The sequence below is a fragment of the Varanus komodoensis genome, unplaced genomic scaffold (assembly GCF_004798865.1).
Source record: "Varanus komodoensis strain SLA01 unplaced genomic scaffold, ASM479886v1 scaffold7_3, whole genome shotgun sequence".
Classification (NCBI taxonomy): domain Eukaryota; kingdom Metazoa; phylum Chordata; class Lepidosauria; order Squamata; family Varanidae; genus Varanus; species Varanus komodoensis.
This window is the reverse complement of record NW_025336480.1, coordinates 1,428,115-1,441,210: the sequence shown is the minus strand read 5'-3', so window position 1 is coordinate 1,441,210 and position 13,096 is coordinate 1,428,115. Positions and strand designations below refer to the sequence as shown.

The following is a 13,096-nucleotide window of genomic DNA, read 5'->3' as shown; positions in this document are numbered from 1 at the left end:
TGCTTTCCCCAGGGCACCTTTAAGCAGAGCTCAAGAAACACTGCTGATAGGGACAAAGCACAGGGAGGTGACATTTATGAGCCCGGAACTTCATTGCAAACCTGTTTCCACATGGTTTTTCCAAGTACCCAAGAGAGTCTGATGCAGCTCTGGACACTGAGTACACTCCCAACAAAATCATGTTGAAAAACATGTCATCTGGACACTGAGTACACTCCCAACAAAATCATGTTGAAAAACATGTCATCTGGACACTGAGTACACTCCCAACAAAATCATGTGGAAAAACATGTCATCTATCTATTTCTTTACCTCTTAGATGCTCTTCAGTTCTAAACCACATGAGAATGAGCTGGATGTAGGAGCAGGAACAACCCAGCAATATTGCCAACTTGAGAGGAAACTCTATAACACCGTCTTTCCTGAGTTTGTAAGCAGTACTTTGTTTCTAAGTACATCCTCGCTGAGACAAAACCAGATGGGGGTGTGGGGAAGGAAGCCCTGCCTCAGGATCTTCCCAGCTCCCAGTAGTCCATTAGGTGGCTTTCTGTCTCCTTGCCTTCTGCTATGCATAAACTGTCCACTTACCTTTTGCTGATGTTTTGCTTTGCCTGCGTCCTCTGACGCACTTTGCATATCACTATAAAACCCTGCAGTTGTGCTGAATGTGGTGGTGATGGACAGACTGACAGGAGGGCTGTTTGTGGTACCTAATGAGCAGCTACCTGAGAAGGGAGTCTAGTGGCTGATATGGTACCCTGGAGATCCAAAACAAGTTCTGGGGGATGGGCGGTCCCCTGATTTTGAGGTGCAGCATCAGGTGAGCTGCAGCCACAAAGACTTTCGATCTGCTACTGGTACTGTGGAGGATACCAAGATTTCAGAAATGTCTTTGATTTTGCTTCCTTATAGAAGAAGCGGTTGGAAGACCTGGTGTACCTTCCGCTGTGCAATCTGACAGAGACTATGAAAGGCCCTCAGAAACTGATCAAGAAACGCTTTGACAAGCAGCTGGACTATGAGGAATTTGAGGAGAAGAGGAATGATACAGGCAGTGTGACCTATGAAGAGCAGGTTGCCATGAATACTTATCTTGCCATTAACTCTTTGCTTGTGTCTGAGCTGCCCGTATTCAACCACGTCACCCTGCAGTGGCTGGGGCACATTCTGCATTCCTTTGTGGCTCTTCAGAGCGATCTGGCCAAGAAGGTTCTGCAAGAGGCAGAAGAGGAGAGTGTCCAGGTAAGGACTGGGATGGATGAGAATCAGGGCCAGCTCCAAGGGAAGGCATGCTCAGGAACTTTCTGTGGGCTCCAACTCCAGCAACACCCCACTGGCAAGACCCCTTGCAGTTGCTCCTCCTCTTCACTGTTGCAACCTGTCCATTCACTTCCTCTCCCTCTGGCCCAGGAAAGGGTGGTGACGAGGAGGAGGAGGAGTGGTGGATGCTACAGCCTCCTCATGCATGGGTTCTCTGCCAAGCAAGCAAGCAGCAGCCATGGGGAGGATGAGTATGAGGGGAAATATCAGCTGGTGGTGATGAGGGTGAGCAGGCAGACTCACTGAGGAATAGGGACTGTTCGGGATGTCCTGCCAGTGCTGATGGAGATGATTATCTGGCTGTATGTTCTTCATTACCAGAGCTAGCAGCTGTGTCACCATTGACGATTAGGAACATTCCACCATTGAAAGAAACAGTACTTTGTGTTGCTATGGTGACAATTCAAGAGGGCTCCTGGGCTGTATCCCTTGGCCATACTCCAGCATGACTGAGTAATGGACTCCAGGTTTGGGCTACTAGGCATGCTATCAGCAAGAGAAAAGGCTGCTTCATCTTCTGCCACCCTTGAAGAAGGGGATCAATGGGGAGAGAGAGCAGATTTAAGTGCCATCAGAACCCACCCACTGTCCCTTGCACAGTTCTTCCTGGGACCCTCTGGGACCTCAGTGCAATCCTGTGCAAAGAAATACCCCTTCTCCCTCATATCCTCCCTCATCCATCTTTTATCCTGCTGTTATCTAATAATGAGGTATGTAAAACTCTCCTTCCATTTCTCTCTGTCAAGCCCCACTGGCCCTCTTTTTCTGGAGAGTCGCTTCTGTGCCTCCTGTCTGACCATTCTGAAATGTGAGTTTCAGAATTCTGCCTGAACAGGGTGGGGGTGGAGATAGGTTGTTCCGGATCCCTCCAAAGCTGCCCGAGTTTTGCATCTGCATCAGAAACATTTGTATGCAGATCCTCACAGAATCCTTTCTTCCCAACACCAGTCTTTTCAATGTCCTTTACATACCACGGGCTTGCTGATTTTTACCCAGATATAATACGGCAGGTTTCCCACTTCCTGTGGATTGATTTCTGAAATGTCTTACTTGCCTGCACATTGCGTGCACTTAAGGTGATGCACTACCACAAACAAGCACTAAAACCAACTTCAATCCATGCTTCATTTCCAGACATGGAACTCATAAAACCCATTAAAACTGACAAGCAAAATATAGTGTGTGGTTTTGAAGACTGTAGAGGAGGAAAAGAGTTTTAACAAGCCTTACTACAAGAGGCATTCATTATGCATTTGTGATTCCTGACTGACAGTGGTTTGCAGGGGCCTTATGTGACATCCTCCTCCAGGGTTTCTCCTGTTCTTTCAAACCATTTCTGCAACTTCTTTTAGATCAGGGAAAGCCTGGTATTACCTGTGAGTGGAAGCATGAAACCCTTGTATATTTGCTATAATTCTGCTGCACCACAGCACCACCTAGGAGCACTGAAATGGAAAATATAGAAAGGAAGAGAAAGAAAATCCCTGTGCAAAAATAAGGAGCCAATCTCAGTCCAGAACAGGAACCTTGATAAGTGGCAGGTCAAAAGGCTCATGTAGAAAAACCCATCAGCTGCTGAAAATATGCAAGGAAAGTGCCCGGTGGACCTCTCAGGAGAGGTTATTCTACAGCAGCCTCCCACAGCTGGGTGTCCTCCATATGTTGGACTAACATCCCCAAATGAGTCGGATGTTCAATTGCATGGGCCCCACCACCCTTCTCTTTGTACTAGAAAATCTTAAAGATTTTAAGAGATAGCTCATCAAGAGCAGCGCTGCACAACGCGGGCTACATTTATTTATTATTTATTTATTAAAACATTTTTATGCCGCCCCATTCGCCGAAGCTTCGTAGGTCCCTGGCTTGTTTCGTGATCCCTGTTGCCACCTGCACCCCGGCAAGGTTTACGGTTGGTGCATACCATGCTTTCATGACAAATCATGCTCTTCTGGATCTTGTTTTAAGTGAACTGGATGGTAAGAGAGAGGCTAGTTTTATAGTGGCAATGTGCCCTTTTCCCACTACCGAAGCTGCGTTGCTGAAATTCAGCAGTAGGTTAGCAGTGAAGCAGCAGCTATTTCTGTAGTGGTGTGTGTCTGTACCCCAATTTGGGGGTAAAATTGACATCCAAGCTGCTTGGGATGCTGGTCCGTCTAGCCCAGCATCCTGTTTGCCACAGTGGCAGATTGGATGTTTCTAGGAAATCCACAAGCAGATCATGAAGGAACATCCCACCCACCTCCTGCTTGTTTTAAAGCAACGGGAATTCAGAGGTATATGACTTCCTCTGAACTCAGAGGTTTAATACAATTATCACTGTTAATAGCCATCGACATACCAATTTGCCAGAAATTGGTGTAACCTCCTTAAAAGTCACTTCTTTGGCACATCCTGTGGCAGTGCATTTCACAAAGGAATGATGTGTTGCGTGGAGATGCTCTTCTGCAATAGGGTGATGCTGCATTCCTGGGTTCTTCGGGCAAGGAGGAAAATTTGTCTTTATCCAGCTCCATAGCAAGCATCATTTTATACGCTGTCTGTGGATCATGCTGAGACTTCTGTGGTAGAGCCAAAGGCAACAGGGGAATCACTCTTTCCCCACATGCCCTGTTTCAAAAAGGGATGTGATGCATTTCTGTCCCTATTCCAGCAACTTACCAAAAAAGGAGCAGGGAAAATGAAAGCAAAGCAGCAGGAAAGATGTATGCCACACACACTGTAGATGGGAAATCTACAGGTCTTCCCTTGCTTTTGAAAAACTTTGCACAGAGAAGTTGTTCACCATGGATGTCTATTCTTTGCCATCTATTATGTTTTCTAAAAGATGCTATCCTCATGCTTTTTCAGAAACGCCATTTAATTCCAGGGTTCCTCTTTACAGCTGCCGCACAGTCACCTCCCAGATGCTGAGTTTTGGAAGATGGTGAAAGATACTTTAAGCAGAGCTGAAGATCAGCTTCACCCCTTCCACAAGAAATTTGAGACGGTCTCACCAAGCCCTGTTGTGCAGGTATGAGGCACCTGGGAAAAGCTAGGGTAGCCTTCCCTGAGTGGGCACCCTCCACATCATTATGACTGCACTCCCCATCCTCCCCATCCAGAAGGCCCATTGCTTGGTGGGGGTGATGGGACTTGCAGTGCAACACATCTGAAGGTTGTCAGGTTGAAGAAGGCCAAACTAACAGATGTTGCTCCTGCAAACCATTCTGCTCTTCCAGTCTCCACGGCTGCATGATCTTTGGTGGAGGCAACAATATTTGGCATGAGTATGGAAATAGGAAGTCTCCTGTCCTCCCTGAAGTTATGGATATTAGCCAGTCGGTTTCCATGACACTTGCCCAATTGCATTCCTTAAAGGACTCACAACACATGTGCTAAGCTGAGGGCAACGGCTGGAGTCTGCCGTGGCTACATGACTGGAGCTGGAGTACTGAGAAGTGCAAACATCCCTCAGCAAAAATCAGAGCCAGGCCTGACATTGGGAGGTGGAGGCAAGCATCATTGGGCAGGAGACTGTGGGACCCCTTAAAGGGCAGCAAAGTATAATGGCCTTGACATACCAAAATGTCTGTCTGGTGGGCTGTCTCTGAGGAAGCCATGTGTGAATAACAGCTGTGCTTTCTAATATGTCTGCATTTATTAAGGTGCAGTCCTACAGAGATGAGCACAACCCTCAGAACTTGGAGACTCGCACTCATCCAATGCAGAGAAGGAGAAGCAGTGGGGGTGCCCTTTCCCTCCCCATTTTCTTGCTCTGCATTTTCACCAGATGGCTATTTTCAGCCTTCTAACAAGAGTGTTTCAGCTGGGGAGGGAGGGAGGCAAGCAGGCTGGAGTGGCTGCAAGATGCCTTCTGTCCTGACCATCCCAGTCATCTCCCCACTCCTGCCCTGAAAAGCCACCCTTTTACACCTCTCCAGGAGGCTTCCTAGATCACAAGGATCAGATGGCCTGATCTTTCTGTTCTGGCTGCAAGGCAGAGAGGAAGAAGCCCTGATTCCCATCATCCAGGTCAGAGCCTTTGAACCTCAGTGCTGGGAACCCAGCCCATCCTATGGTTCTCTGAATAATATCCAGGATCCATAGGATCCTGCCCTTTGGCATTTTTATCCCACCCTTCAGCTGGCAAGGCTTTCAGAGCAGTTTATAGTCAATTAATAAACATACTTGGGAAAAACAAAAACTTAGCATGAGGATTCAGCACTCATTCCCAGCCCAGTGTTGATTTGGTTTCTGTGGAAGGAGTTGGGATGATCATGGTGGAAGTGGATGCAAATAAGTTGCTTCCCTCTTTTCCCAGTACATAAAATCTCCCCAGCCCAGTTCTGCAGCAGAATGCTTCCTCCTTTGCCCCACAAAGATATCGATGTGATTCCAGTGATTGATGTGATTGATATGCAGAATCTGCTTGAGTTGCAGGATTCGTCTCATCCTACCCCAGGACATTTTAGTTCAGATGTGGCAGGATCCTGGTGATTGTGTCCCAACTTCCAGTGCAGCAACATGGTAGGATGGTCTCCTGCACTAGGATGCCCTTCTGTTTGTGCTTTTTCAACAGCCTCTTAGCCCTGCAGAAGAGAAGAAGGTCCTTTTGCTTCTGAGCAAGCACAGCCCAGAAAAGCTGTTCCAGGTGATAAGCAACACCACCAGCAACAAAGCAATGGACCTGACCTTGCAAAAGGGACAGATTGTGGCTTTGCTGCATGGCCAGGACACCAAGGGCAACCCTAACCGATGGCTGGTGGATACCGGAGGTACCGTAAGGTTATCGCTACCAACAGGCCTCTTTTTCAGTACCTACAGGGGTGACATCACAGAAGTAGTTTCAGCCAGAGAAGTTCTCATTGAATGGCCTCAGGGCAGGAGCCAGATGTGTTTCCGCAGACACGCTTGGTTATACAGTGTGCCACTGCAAGAGGAACCTGCCATTCCTCCTTCCTTGGTGTTCTCTGTTTTAGCAGGTGTCTTTCTATCTATGCTGGCAGCACAGCACATATTAACAACACACACAACATGGCTGTGGACACGGTAAGCACTGGGTTACGCTTCTAGCTGAACCCGGAGCAATGGGAATAACACCCTGTTGCAGCTGAAGCGTGTCTTGTGAGGTGATGGAGGATGAGGCAACCAGGAGCCACCTGACTCCATGCCAATGCAGTACCCCAGGATCAGAGTCAGGGTGCCTCTGAACATGGCTGCTGGGGAGAACTAGTAGGAGGATGTCGCTGCACGAATGTCCTGCTGCTGGGCTTCCCATGAGAACCTGTTTGGCGCTGGTGTGAACAGAAGGCTCCGCTAGATAGGCCTCTGCTTTCATCCAGCAGGGTTGTTCTTATATTTGAGTCCGTGTGGCACTGCTTGTGAAATCGCTGGAGCACCACTGTGAGAAACAGAATTCTGACTAGACAGATCTTTGGTTTGATCCAGCAAATCTCTCCTGCAGCGGGCAGATTATTTCCTAGCAAGTCAGATCTCACTGAGGAGGAGCTGTTTAGCTTTTGTTACACTTTCTCCAAATTCTCTGAACTATTTAGGCTCCTGCCTCATTCTTTCAGATCTTGCATACCTTACTGGATGGAGGCTGCTTTCAGTGCTTTGCTCTGGGGGGTTTCTGTGAAACAGGGCTTTGATTAGATAGCTTCCTAAAACCGCCAGTTCTCAAAATGGAACGAGGTTAGGTGTTGGGTAGCTGGACCGAAGCATCCTTGTGATCATGGATGTCCTCAGCTGGCTTGTGGGAGTTGCATAATGTGCAAGTGGCAGGAAGAAGAGAGAAGCAAAGGCAGGCAGCTGCCCTGTCCCAGCAGGCAAGCTACAGTTGCTAGGGCTATGGTGACTGGGAAACAGGATGTGGGTCTTGGAAGGAATGGTAAGCCCACCAATCTCAGGGACTAAGAGGATGGATGGTGGGCCTGCAAGCTTCCTGCCTCTTGTTCAAAGCAGGCTGGGAGAATAATAAACTTTCCTTTGTCTTTCTTTCCCTTCCTTTATGTCCTTTTCTAAATGCTGCTTCTCTCTTCACCCTCTTGGATGTTCATGTACGTGTCCTCCAATCAATTCCACTTCATTCTACTTTCTTTGTCCATTCTAAGCTAAACCCCTCTCTCTGCTATTTTTGTGGCTTCCAAATTCCTTCTTTCCCAGACCTTGCCCCAAATCCCACCTGTCTGTCTTCATCTCACCCTCTCTTCTTTGTTTATATACCACTTTCTATGCTTGTTCTTCCATCTCTCCCACTCTGTTCTTCACTCTATCCATTAGTACATCCCACACATCCTCTCCCTTCCACTGTGTTCTGCCTTCCTATTCATCCTTTTCAATACAAGACATTATTTAAATAGAAGCCTTTCCAGCAATGCCAAACCCTTTCATTCCATCCACTGTAAGTGTAATTGTACAGCTTTGGAAGTGTATGCAAGGCATTTATCATGCGATCATCATTCCCTGTTCATGATTGTTTACTGGTTCTTCAGATGACACTGTAACCCTCTGGTTTTACTTTCCTATTTAACCAGCACTTTTAACAAATATTTTTAGAACAGGGAAAATGCTGCATTTAATTGTCAAAGTGAAAGAACATGTGCTTACATCTTATGTACTTGCACTAGTCTGCTGTACCGCAGTGCCACCAACTGGTTATGTAGCAGAAAAGCAGGAAAGGAAACATTGCTTGTATAGCGCTCAAATCTCAGTTTTGCAATGACACTGAAAGTGGATACACAGAAATAACAGCTGCACACAGAAAGACTTATAGTCTATGCTGTCCATAGTAGCTGATCAACAAAAGGAGAGAGCCATATTTGATGTCAGGAATTTGGTGCTAGCTTGACCATGACTTGTCTCATTTGTCATGCAGGCCCAAGAGGCTATGTCCCAGCTGGGAAACTCCAGCAATATCATTTTGTCCAAACTCCAAAGCCTGCAATGCAGCCATTCGCTCCAGGTGATGGTGCTGAGAGACATTATTCCAACAACTTGCCCCAGACTCCCAAGCTGCCAGTACATTTCAGAACAGCGGCTTTACAGGTGAGTAGAGGGCAACACATGTCCTTTTCATGGTTCTTTTTCTCATTTTCCCCTTGGCATTCTGTGGGTGATGTGCACACAACAATATTTGCTTGGAGAGCGCAAGGCGGTGGCATTTTTGACCGCTCGTACATGTCTATTTCAGTATGCAAACATGTACATTCCTCCCCAGTGACTTCATCAGTATTTTGTTCAAAAGGACTACCTTGCCCAGCACGATGCAAACCTTGGCAGTACGACCAACAACACAGTCACAATTTTGAGGCATTCTGTATGGTGGAGCAAGAACCTGTGGGTCAGGTGTGGAAGCAGACGAGGTATCACTAAGCAAATGTGCCATTTGCAATGGGAGACCAAACAACTACAGAATGAAGCAAGCTGGCCAAGCCATATAGAAGTGCCCAAGTCTCTCTCAAATGCCAAGGCTGCAGGGGCTTAAAGCCCGCTTTCTGTGCACACTCACGTATCCTCACCACTCACGCAAACAATTCCTCTGCTTGAGATGATGCACAGTGTGCTTCGCTCTTGGTTTTGAAGAAACATGGAAGTGCCCTGCCCCATGCAAATGGCTGTGGGGTTCTGCCTCCATTGGTACAGATTACGAACGAATGCTTTGCTTTGTGTTGCAGGAGTTCCTCCTGAAACACAGGCAATCTGCTCGGCTTCTTTCCTACCAGACCCCCAGTTGGTTTCCAAGATACCATCAGGGTCTAGATGTTCCCAAGCCTTTTTCTGCCAGCTGTAAAATTAAGCCGGAATAGGAATTCTAAGGAGAATCAGTTCTGTGCCTGATACTAAATGTCATGGTTGCACATGAAGTAGTGAAATGGTGTGAAGTAGCATGTGAAATAGGGAGACTGTCCACATGGGTCAAATATAGCCAAAGCAGGATTACCTCCTGAACCTGTATCTTATTCTCGGGGCTAATGCAGATACTTTGCTGCCTTAGGCGTTTGCTTCTTACTGAATTCTGAGCAGCATAGCAACAGCACCTTGTTAATAGAACAACTTGGTTGTTAACACATGCTCAAGAGTTGACTAGAATACTGTTGTTTTAGTTTCCTGCTTAATGTCTAGTTTCTTTTGTTCCTCCTCTTTGTACTCATACCTTAGCTCAAGCTGCTCAGTGGAAATTATGTTCTTTGGGCAGCCAGGGATGCAAGTCTGTCACGCACATCTTAGCCTAAGCACAGGCAGTGACTAACTCCAAGATTGATGCGTGGTGCACTCTGGCATTGCTGCTGTGCCATCTGCTTCAACCTTCCTTCCTATCTCTCCAAGATCCTGACACACTGAAACAGGTGCCCCAGGTGGCAGCCTAGCGCACCTCTGTGGTAGGTCAGGCTCCCCCTGTTTATTCTCCTTCCTCCTTGATTCCCCTTCTAGTATTATAAATTGCATCTCTTTCTGCTTTCCTCAGGTAATAGCGGCTTATTCCTTCACAGCCAGGAGCGACCATGAGGTTAGCTTGCAGGCAGGTCAGCCAGTGACTGTGTTACAACCTCATGACAAGATGGGAAACAAAGAGTGGAGCCTGGTGGAGGTGAATGGACAGCAAGGCTATGTGCCTTCCAGCTTCTTGGCAACAGTGTCTGTCCCAGAACCACCTGGATGGAGCTCGCCTGTCTGGTCTTTTCCAGCTCAGCAAACGTAACCATAAAGAGATGCTCTGTTTCGGAAGTCAGCTGTGCTCACACTTTCCTGCCCTTTCCATTTCTTCCACACAGCTTTGACATGTTGTGCAGTGAGCAAAAAGGCAGGTGGTGGGGCGGGAGGCCTGTGGATTGGCCTAAGTGCCAAGGGTGGATTTATGTTGCGTACTTACTGGAAAGATGCAGAGGAATCATGGGGGCATGGCTGCTTGTGGTGTCCTGGTTTTCCATTGTGCTTTCTTGACCTTGCAGCACTGGTAAGATTCATTCACAAGATGGGAGGCCAAAGAGTCTAGACTTGACCCCTCTGTGCCACTGACCTCATTTGAAACCAGAGGTCCCTGTGAAATGTGTCAAGTAGAGGGCTAGAAGTAGAGAGCTAGAAAGCTGGTGTATTCATTCCAGAATAACCATCTCAGCCGGCATCAGCAACGAGGTCCTGGCCCCCAGGCCAGTAGAAATCTCATTCCTATTTCACTGAAGTGAAGTTCTCCTTTCAGCTCTATGTTGGTGGAGGAAGAGTCACAGAAATGGGTCCAGTGTTTGCCACTGATGTACGTGGTCCACCTCCCAAGTTGCTAAATCCAGTCCTTTTATCTGGTGTGACAAGCCAATTTTAAGAAACCAGAGACAGGTACCACAGTATTTCTTAGCTGTGGGTAGATTCATAATTCATTTAATATGTTGCCCTGCTCTGATATGCAGTGAAATAACTGGAGCATGCCCAGATAAGAAAGTCAAGGTGGGGGTGGGTATTCATTTCCTTGACAGCTTTATCTTGGGTGTGCAGTCGCTGCCTACCCCCTGGGTGAGAATGCAGGACTGCAAAGTATTACAGAGGTGGGGGTGGAAGTAAAATGTCAGGCACTGAAAAACAAGACAAGAGGAATAGGAGTCCTTGACTTGTTTTACTATGTTTTCCTTCAAAAAGAAAAGAAAAACAGAGCAACAATAACAGGCTGAGGTTCTTCCCAAGCCTTATGAACAAAGAATGCTACACAAAGGATTCTGCATAGCTGTTTTACCACCAAGAACTAGCACAGAAATGAATAGATTAAAGTTAATAAGGACTGGCGCATCTGTTGTACTGGTTTCCAGTACAAACAGGAGAATTTGGCTGAGATCACTGTGTTCCACAGGTGTGCCTACATGTAGATGTGCTTTCTCTGTGCTCCTAGGCAACAGAATGTGCTTATCCCTCCCTTATCCATGTACCCACGATTGTTTTGGAACAGTTTTGGCACCAGCATAGAAGACCCATGTCTCCATGGATGTGAAGGATCAAGAGTAGGAGAAGCACTTAGATGTACTAATGCTTCTGTGTGGGGCCAATAATGCAGCTCATGTGGTTTAAAAATTTAGCAGGGGCTGTTCAGGTATAGCTCGTGAAAAATGGATGGGTTTGCTCTTTGATGTGTAACACTTTATGCAAGCTGAAAGACAAAAAGAGAGGATAACATTATGTTCAACTGACTCTTGCTGGAGGAGTTTCCCGGCTGGGTTACCATGGTGCATCCCAGGGTATAGATAGTATCCTCTCCATACGGCGAGAAGTCATAGGATGGGGGCCAAGCAGAGACCTTGCTCTCCAAAGCTGCTCTTGGGTTTTGCTCTTCATTATGGAGTTTTACGTCTAAAATAGTTGCTGCACTGTGTTTGTGAGAACCTTGCCAGGAGTAAGGTCATTATGATGGAGGTACTCTGCTGCTAGTAATGTGGGCTATCCCAGTGGTATGCATTGAATGTGAAATGTTTGACTTTTACATGTGTCTGAGAAAGGGCACTGTTGTACTGCAGTAGATTCATTGGATACCAGGAACAACTGACCATCCTGCTGCAATTCCAGTATTACCATTCCCCTACTGTGGTATTTCCCTCTCATACTTCAGTCTCAGGCCATATATATATATATATATATAGAGAGAGAGAGAGAGAGAGAGAGAGAGTTTTGCAATGCATTAACTGTAAGAAGTAATGGTATTGATCCTCCCTTTGGGAGGGTTTTTCCTAAAAGGTGACCAAGAAACCTAATAAACTAGAAAATGAAATATAGGCTTGACATTCTTAACATGAATTCATGGATGGTACTTGTGTTGTACACATGCCTCAGAAGCTGTTGCTGATAGTAATCTCTCTCCACCGTCCGCCATCTTCATTCCTTGTGTACTTGCATATTTGCAGTCTGACCACCAGATGGCTCAGCACCCTCATTTTACTCTTGTGAAGGCTAGGCCATATTAGAACTGGGTGCTCACTCTATGCTTTGGGTATAGCCGTACATGTACATCACCACCACCACCACCTACTACTACTGTGACTAAATCTATGCATCACTTCCTACTAGAAAAAAAAGTCTTGAAGCAACCTACAGGCAATACAGATATGCACGATTACTACAGCATGGGGAGGGAATGCGAAATCAGCCATTTAATTTATTTATTTGCTGGCTTACTTATTTATATCCTGCCTTTTTCCTGCATGAAAACCAGAGAGGTTTCCATAATCTTCCTCTCCATTTTATCTTTACAAAGTAGGAGATAGGTTGGACTGAGAATGAGTGACTGTCTCAAGGTCACCCAGAGAGCTTCATAGCTGAGCGGGGAATAGAACCGGCATCTCCCAAGTCTTGGTCTAGCACTCCACCTTCTTCACCACACCTCTTAATCCATGCAATAGAAAGACTGTAAGGCATAATCTGAAAACAAGACATTAGGCAAAGTGTCCATAAATAAACACAATTTCCTCCCCCACTCGGGAATGCACAGCGCAGAAGTAGCCCACAACGATTGTGCCATACCTAATGCCCAAATGCCTGGAAAGTCAGCATGTCCTTGTCTGGTGCTGAAAGGATGGCAGTGCCAGTGCCAGGTGAGCTTATTGCAGATGGCATTCCATAAATATGGAGCTACCACCAAAAAGGACCCTTCCTCAACTGACAACCCTGCAGGCTTCTCGGGGAGGGGGGGGACACCTCTGGAGCCAACCTCAGGGACCAGGTAGGTACTCAACAGGAGCTGAACATTGTGCTCTTGCTTACATGCACACTGCACTAAGCCTTATAACGGTGCTTCTTACGACCAGTGAAGGGTTTAGATTTA

The 13,096-nt window shown here is 46.7% G+C and overlaps 1 protein-coding gene across 2 annotated transcripts in view; it reads left to right on the top strand.

Moving 5' to 3' along the window:
• Positions 1-12,046, top strand: part of ARHGEF37 (Rho guanine nucleotide exchange factor 37) — a 50,136-nt gene extending 38,090 nt beyond the window's left edge. For both annotated transcript variants that reach the window (XM_044454405.1, XM_044454406.1), the window contains exons 8-13: positions 320-430; positions 913-1,242; positions 4,202-4,330; positions 5,879-6,074; positions 8,177-8,346; positions 9,767-12,046. In XM_044454405.1, coding sequence (XP_044310340.1) covers positions 320-430; positions 913-1,242; positions 4,202-4,330; positions 5,879-6,074; positions 8,177-8,346; positions 9,767-10,000 — 1,170 coding nt within the window. In that variant the 3' untranslated portion in view covers positions 10,001-12,046. The remainder of the gene's footprint in view (positions 1-319; positions 431-912; positions 1,243-4,201; positions 4,331-5,878; positions 6,075-8,176; positions 8,347-9,766) is intronic.
• The last annotated feature ends 1,050 nt before the right edge of the window (positions 12,047-13,096 follow it).